The 9,024-nt window shown below is 30.4% G+C and overlaps 1 protein-coding gene across 1 annotated transcript; it reads left to right on the top strand.

The window, feature by feature from the left end:
• Positions 1-4,960: 4,960 nt before the first annotated feature.
• On the top strand, positions 4,961-5,841 carry LOC107849922 (auxin-responsive protein SAUR50-like). Its single transcript, XM_016694443.2, has one exon. The coding sequence runs from the start codon at positions 5,034-5,036 to the stop codon at positions 5,445-5,447; it is 414 nt and encodes a 137-aa protein (XP_016549929.1). The 5' UTR covers positions 4,961-5,033; the 3' UTR covers positions 5,448-5,841.
• Positions 5,842-9,024: the final 3,183 nt, after the last annotated feature.

The following is a 9,024-nucleotide window of genomic DNA, read 5'->3' as shown; positions in this document are numbered from 1 at the left end:
AGTGAGAGATTTAAAACTGCCAAGTCTTCAGTATTTGTGATTGAAAATCTTAGATATACACCAAAAATTGATGTAAGATGGAAAGAAAAAAAAGCTATGACCTCCTGGCAACTACAAGAAATGAAAGGAAAAAAATAAATGCAAACAAGTCCAAGGCTGCACACTTGAGTTAAGAAAGCTCCAATGTTCAATCTCTATAAGAAGTTGGTGTATACTATATTTAAGACTGCATTTACTGATGTGACTGTATTTCCTTGTATAAAGTTTGGCTGTATGACTGCATTTAAGACTATGTTTTTAATAATTCACTGATGTTGGCAGCTGGGACTACATTTAAGACTATTTTTTCGTAGTTCACTGTTGTTGGCAGCTGTGACTGCATTTTGTAACTGTAATTAGTTCACTGATATTAGTGGCAGCTTTGACTGCATTTTGTAATTGTAATTAGTTTAACAATATTGATCTTTTTTTAAATGTATTTGGCAACAATATGTAATTGACACTCATTTTTTATTAATAATTATGCAGTTGTAAGTTCATTGCTGCTGAAATTTGTGTTTATGCTTGTGCAGCAGCTATGACTGCATTTAGTGTTGTGATGTTGTATACAAATTGCAGCACAAAGAACAACTGAAAACAAAGTCAAAACTGTCAAGTTCAACCTTACAATTTCATTACACAATAATTTAATTACACAACCTGGCTGTTTTTTCAAAGGTAACACCTAATAATTGATACAAATTTCAGCCCCTTAAAACATAACAAAAACAAAGCAACTTAGTTTAGGGCAATCTTCTTGGAGCTCCTTTCAAGAACATGAATTGAACTAGAAAACTAACACCCAAAATACATACACAAATGAGAGTAGTCCATAGTTGTTTTTCCCTTTTCTTGGATTTAGCTAACTTGATGTTTCATTTCTTCTCATTTTCCTTCATCATCTTCAAATCATCCTGAAAATTATCCATTTGCAACTCTATTTTGTTCATATCTATTTTTCTCTCCACATATTTGGTTGTCCCAGTAGTCTTGTCATCAACTATTTTGTGTTCATAAAATGCACAATTTGTCGAAGATTCAACTCTTTCCTCAAACTCCCCAATTCTTCCCAATAATTTAGGAATAACAAATTTCAATCGTTCATCAATAGAATCATCCTTCCAAAGCCAAAAATCGCATGATCTAGCATTCTAAAATGAAAGAAATTAGATTCGTATATAATTCAAGATCAATGTTTGAAGAAAAAAGTCATGTACCCCATAGTAAGGACAAGTCCAATATCGTCTATCCGGATTTCTTGAGGTCCATGAAGTCATCAAAGGCAAAATATGTCCATGTTTGCATCGAACCTTAACCAACTCATGATCTTCTTCTTGCTTACAAAGTCTACTCAAACTTATCTTAGCCATTAAAGTACCTGGATTAAGAAAACAAGGTTTAAGATAGGTTGAACAACACTTGAGGGAAGAAAAAATTATGAAAATGGGAACAAAATTAAGACAAGATAATCATCAATATATCAAGAAATCGAAGGATTAAAAAGATTTAGTTACCAATTCTTCAAACAAATGCTCCTCAATTTCGATTTTGAGAGACAAATTTGGGAATTAGGCTTTCCTAGTTTTGAGCCCCAAATTGGCTTATAAATAAGAATAGATCCGTTGGAAATTAAAGATGATGTACTTTTAGCCGTTTACTTTTGTTATTTAATAACTGGACGCGCCTAAAATAAGTGTAACATACGTGCCTTAGAATGGGGGTCGCGGGGAAGTAATAATATCACTTTTATATAGTTAAGGTGTGTAATAGGTCACTTATATAGTTTAGGTGTGGCTTCGACTTTTCTTGTATAGTATGGGGTGATAATGATGTCTTTTCCCTATAAATAATCTATAGCTTTGATATCATTGTTAGCCTTATCTTCGTACCAATTTTCCCAAATCCATATATATATTTCTTTTCTATGCAATAGAAAAGAAGGTTTCGACATGCCTGCTTCAGCAGGCTGTTTGCTTCGTAATTTTACTATATCATCGATAATTAATTATTATAAATTATTTATATATTAAAAAATTAATAATATTTAATTAAAAATTAATAATATTTAATTAGAAAGTTAAATAGACATTTATAACAAGTCTGTTTCAGGTGCTTTAACCGTGATTTTACTATATCACCCCTAATTAATTATTATATGTCATTTATGTATTAAAAAATTAATAATATTAAATTCATAATTTTACTATACTCCCTTAATTAATTATTATAAGTCAGTTATGTCCTAAAAATTAATAATATTTAATTAAAAAGGGTAAAATAGATATTTATGATATGTCTACTTCAACAGTGATTTTATTATATTACCCCTTATTAATTATTATAAGTTATTTATGTATTAAAAAACTACTAGTAATATTTTATTAAAAAAGTAAAATTTACATTTATAACATGTCTGCTTCAGCTACTTCAATCATAATTTTACTAAATATCACCCTAATTATTTATTATAAGTCATCTACATACAAAAACCAAGAGTAATATTTTATTTTAAAAAATAAAATTTACATTTATAACATGTCTGCTTCATCTACTTCAATCATAATTTTACTAAATATCACCCCTAATTATTTATTATAAGTCATCTAAGTATTAAAAAATTACTAATATTTAATAAAAAAAGTAAAATCTACAAAAAGATAATTAACTCTTGATGTTTTAAACTAACTCGACGTCTTATATGAGGTCCACTTAAATTTTTTTCACAAGTATTTTGTTTGTAGTAATTTTGTGATATCACATTTAGTTAGTTATTGTAGGTCATTTAAGACATGTCTGTTTCGTTGCTTCAATTGTGGTTTTACTAAATCACCCCTAATTAATTATTATGGCCATCAAAGTATTGTGCAACTTAAATTGAAATAGAAAAGATATTATAAATCAAAATAATTAAAATTTTAAATTATTTAAAAAATATAATTGACTATCGATGATACAAAAGTTTTGACAAGGAGAGTAATATATATTATTTGAAAATTACATAAAAAGTATTATAAATTACAATAGTTAAACAACTTAAAATATTTAAAAATAATGTAATCTGTTATATATTTTAAAAAATATGTAAAAAAAAAAATACTATAAATCACAATAATTAACAACTTAAAAAAATTAAAAGATATAAAATATTTGTTTGACTCTCAAAATTATATTAGTGTCGCTTAAATTGGAATAGAAGAAAAGTATTATAAATTATAATAATTAAAAACTTCAGTTATTTAAAAAATATAATTGACTATCAAATTTTGTCATTTACATGAATAAAATATACATGATTCTTTTGTGGGACTTGGTTCTTTAAAAATTACTATCAAGTAATTAATATGTTAATTTTGTATATTCATGTTTTATAATTCATAATTCGGATTGATATCAATTTAACTTTCGTACATAACTAAAATATTTTAATGTTGGGCGCGTGCTAACACGAGTCATGCTCCATATATATATATATATATATATATATATATATATATATATATATATATATATAAATCCTTTTGGCCACAGTAGAAAAAAATTACGTTCACACTATAAACTAGTTAACTTTTAGACTTTTTATGCTAAAATATGATAAAATCTAAAAAAACACAACGAAAGTTGTTTTATAATTATGGTCAAATTTGGATCAAAAATTGTGACCATTTAGCACTTCGCTTAAAAAAAAAAAAGTTTAGTTTTCATGTCTCTTGCAAAACCAATAACTTCCTTCTGAGCATGCAAGAGCCAGGGCCCTAATTTTAGTTTTCCGGTAACCCTTCTTGACCAATCAATAACTTCCTTTATGATGTTTTTTTCTTTACTTATTCATCTGCTGTTTTGATATTAAAGCTCAATTAAATTTAAATTTGAAGTAATATACAAGAAGTACTCTCACTTGGGAGGTCAAATGCTTCTTATGGAAAGCGATTTCATAACTAGAGTTCCAATCTTAAATCTCATATTAAAAATAAAGATGTACTTATCACTCAATCACCGACGGTCCGAATATATAAGTCATATATAACATTTTATTAATTCATTGGCAGCTAGCTGATGAAGGTTAAAAAATGAAAGCAATATAATTAAAGTCATCTTGGCACATGGGTGACGGTCAGATATGGAGGACCCCTTAATTTTTTACCATTCCTTAAACAAATGCTAAACATTTTTCGTTGTGCTGTTCTTACATGAAAACTTAAAAATGTATCAATATCAAACCTTTTCCTCAATGTTGTTTATTAAGGGATATAAAGCATAGAAACACGATGAAACTGTCAATTTCATATCTAAATTATACGAGGGTTCTATTACTTTTTTCAATTTATTTTTGACAGGCAAGATTTTTGTTATCTTGAAAACATGATGGGACATAGATACGGGCGGCGTTGTTTTCCACCCGCTATTTGGTTCCCATATTGGCACTTCGACTAATCCGAATCACGCGTTGCAGGGTTCATTCTGGGGGTAGCGCTTTCAACAGGATTTTCTCCATAACCAGAGCTCGAACCCAAGACTTGTGATTAAAGGTGAAGCAGTCTCACCACTACACCACAACCCATGTTGGCATAATTACCTACTATACTAGGAATAAATGATCTGATGATATAAAATACTATTACACTGACGAGTGACGATGTATATAACTTAAACTTGAAGAATCTTAATAACTCCCAAACTTTTTTTTCTAAAAAAAAAAGTATATAACTTAAACTCGCTCGTTCACTAGAGTAAGGAAACCACTATTATTTCGGATTTACTATTTACAATTTTTTTTTTAATTAATCTGTAAATAGGGTTCCTAGTCAAATCCATACCAAAATAGGTTTCCTAATTATTATAAAAATAAAATGAAATTAGGTTTTGCACTATGGCACGTATGACACAACCCACTCAAAACTCCTATATATATCTGTCCCTTCCACACTAAACAAAACCCCCTACTTTCTCATATCCAACACCAAACTTTTACAAACAAAACTTTGTAGAGAAAAACAATGTCAGCCTGCAGCAAGATCCGTCACATTGTAGCACTGCGCCAAATGCTACAACGCTGGAGGAAGAAGGCAGCCCGTCGCTGTGTCCCTATCGACGTGCCATCAGGTCATGTAGCCATCACAGTAGGCACCAACTGCAAGAGATATGTTGTTCGTGCCACTTATTTGAACCATCCAATGTTCAAGAAATTGTTGTCACAAGCTGAGGAAGAATATGGTTTTACTAACTCTGGTCCATTAGCTATTCCTTGTGGCGAGTTGTTCTTTGAAGAGTTCCTTAGCCACTTGGACAACAATAAGTCAATGTTAGTGAACTTTGAAGATTTTCAAAGATATTGTCACATGGATGCTCGAAGTAATCTTGATTTTAGGGGTGATTCTAGACCCCTTTTGCATACTAAGTTCGTATGGTAATCCACGAGAGACGAACCAAAATTTTAAGTCAATTGATACAAGACAACTATATATTGTGGTAATAGGTAAAGTTTTAGTACAAAAAGGGCAACTTTTTTCTCAAAATTTTGTCAATTATATATATTGAGTTCGAGTGCAACACAAGTGGATTTGTCCAGACGCACAACGTAAATTATGTTATGAAAATGTGACTGGAGATGGCAAGAAAGTGGACGAGTTGATTAGCCACAGAGTCGTCCCAAATTTTGAATTAAGAGTGAAATTCAAGAATTGCAATGTGCAACAAAGAAACTGAGGAAAAGAGATACACAATGATTAATGTTGTACTTAATAGTTTTTTCTCCTAAAGAATGATTTTTGATGATATATTAATGGAAAATTGTAAAGAAATTAATTAGAAGCATGTGTTGTCCATTATTTGCTGTGCATTTACATGGATATTGGAGGAAATGTGAAAATATGATATGATGAGTCTTAATTTATTGTTTGTATAGTGGATAAATGATTGAGTAGTAACGTGCTCGATGTTGGAAGTCATAATTAGTAACAACTCACGCCAAATCTATGGGCTCTCGTACAATGTCCGGTTGAGTCCTTTTTCTAGACTTGGTTTTAAGACTTGAGAGGTATCAATATTTGTTATGTACTCCATTAGGTCTAGTCGCATAAGTGGAATATGAGAAGAATAAGATGTATTGTTTTGATATAAATTTGTGTATATCAGTTGTTTTGGTGATTTTCAAGACAATAAATACTTACTATCTTCAATAATAGTCAAGGATAATTATTTTATAATAAGTGTGATGACAAGTAGGCAATATCCTTGTCTCCAAATGCAATGTTTTATATATGTATGAATCATTACACTGCAGTTAGAAGCAGATCTAAAATTTTAAACTAGTAAATTTCTGGTACTATGTGATAATCCCCGTCAGGGATTGAACCCATGTTCGGGGTAATATAAGTAATTTAAGGGTCTATTATACGGCATCAAGTCAGCATTCAGTTTGTATATGGGTTCTCATCTATAAAATTTTATTGACTTATTTTATTCTTTAATATATTTATGGGATCTACGATAGTGGATGGGGATTCCCGGAAACCCCCTCCTGACACTGTAGGTACGTCCTGACTGCAGTACTGAATTTATTAGGGGGGTTTGCGGGGCAAATTCTTAGTCAATTTCCTTATGGATAAAATGTCTTTTAAATCAAACTTCGATTTCAATCAAATACTAAATACTATATATGCCCTAAAAATAATATTGTGAGATATTAATTATTTATAATATAATCAAGCAATTCACCTGATCTAGGCATTAGTAACATCTATCTTTAATCTATGAAATGAACTTGACATTTGAATAATACCTTATCCTATATACAGGGGCAAGCCACCTTGTACTAACGGTAGTCGGGTGAATAATTTTTATCGAAAAATTATCGTGTATGTAGATAAAATGCTATTATATTTGATTAAATATAAAGGTTGTAACAATCTTAGCGCATCTAAGGGATGTAGTTTAGCAATGATAAGTGTTCAGTAAAGGCGAAAGACAACTCACACGCGGATTTGATCCCCACCTGCTGCCATCCATTTTTACCTTTTTAATATTTTCAAATGTGCTTCTATTTTATTGAAGAGCTTTTCTAAAATTTCTTACTTCGACATCGTCTATATATTGTCAATCATACATGAAATTAATTCAAACTTGTTTGTTGGGTGAAGCAAAAGGAAATTAGGAATAAAGACTAGCGGGAGTTGGGGCGGGGTAGGTGCTGATTGGAATTTTGATGATGAAGTTAGCTTCAATAAAATTCCTACTAGTACTAATATTTTTGGAAAAAGGGAAGAATAATGAAGCTGTCAGACAGCTCACATTTTTGGAACTTTTGACTTAAATTAAATTAATCCACAGATTTAATAGTATAGTATAGGAATAGTACTTTAATTTAAGAATATAATGTACTACTAGCTGGCGTTACTGGTATTTGGGTCATTGACCCCTTGAAAATATATGATGTTTCTAGAGACTTTTTAAAAGGTCCTTTTCTAGTAAAATACTCAATACCCACTTCGAATTCGGTCATATAACAATTATAAGTAGGATAATATATGTATAATCTTATTTTTATCTTAAAAAAAATAGAGAGATTATTTTGATATTATCTTCCGCTTAAATAAAATATATTCAAATAATAATATCAAATTTAGTCTTGTTAAAACAGTTATTTTAATTTTTCTTTTTGAAAAAAGAATGAAGTTTATATTTAAATTTTTATATAAAACGTAACATATATCATAATAATTAATTATTTTACACTTCTTACTTGGTGTAGCTTGATTCATAGGTCTGAGTGGGAACTTAGTTTTCTGGGTATACGATCTTAGATTGTTGTTGCATAGTGAGCTCCTGTTGTAACTGCTCTCGCAGTTTTCTTAATCTACCCAATTAGTCAAAGAAGTTTTCCTGATGGTATGTCTCTAGAAATTTTTGGTACTTTCAATTTCACAATTGCATTTCAGGTTGAGCACAAAATCCTTATGCACCCATCTCACATGTTAGGAGTAGCTGGTGTATTCAGCGGATCCTATTTAGTGTTATGCATGGTTCCTGATAACTTCTGATTTGATCAGGAAAGTACGAAAAATGAATCTACTAATGAAGATTATAAATTTGGTCAAGGGGAGAAACATATAATATCGTAGCCGCTCATGGTTATTTTAACCGATTGATCTTCCAATATGACAGTTTCAACAATCTCATTTGTTATAGTTTTTCCTAGTTGCTTGGCCTATAGTAGGTATATGGTTTACCGCTTTAAAAATCAGCACTATAGTTTTCAACCTAAATAGTTTCAATTTCAATCAATCTGTAGTTGACAGTCAAGCTTGTATAATTAACACTTGGCGGATATCATTAACAATAGGTGATTGTTTTTCATCTATTGTATCATTGATGGTCAAATATACACAATTGTTGCAGGTAGGAGGTAACATGTATTCTGTAAAATTAATCAAGGTGCACGTCAAGGGCGGACCCACATAGATTCAAGTGGGTTCACATGAACCCACTTTGTCAAAAAATTGCACTGTATATATACGTATATATAAGTAGTTTTTACCAATTTAAAAGGTATATATTATATATTGAACCCATTGTAAATAAAAGGATTGGCTGGCCCAGCGATAGTGGACTTGATTATTAACACATACATCTCGTGTTCGAGCTCTAGTAGGGGTGTTTTTTTAAATTATTTTATGCAGCTGCGTTTTTTTTTTAATTATTTTATGCAGCAACCAGTTTAAGCAACTTTGAACCCACTTGGTGAAAAGTCTGGATCCGTCACTGATGCACGTAAGCTGATTCAAACATCATTATTAACAACAAGAGAAACAAAACATTGATAAAAGATAAACTTCTTAAATCCTTCAAATAATAATAGTGTAACATAAAAGGAAATTTGGTATGTACTCTCTACGTTTCAAGTTTTTCGACTTACTTTTCTTTTACCCCTTTTCAAACAAAATGACCCTTTCCGTTTTGATAATACTTTAATTTCAATTTTCTACTGGC

Source organism: Capsicum annuum, chromosome 12, assembly GCF_002878395.1.
Source record: "Capsicum annuum cultivar UCD-10X-F1 chromosome 12, UCD10Xv1.1, whole genome shotgun sequence".
Lineage (NCBI taxonomy): Eukaryota > Viridiplantae > Streptophyta > Magnoliopsida > Solanales > Solanaceae > Capsicum > Capsicum annuum.
This window is presented reverse-complemented; position numbering and strand designations above follow the sequence as displayed.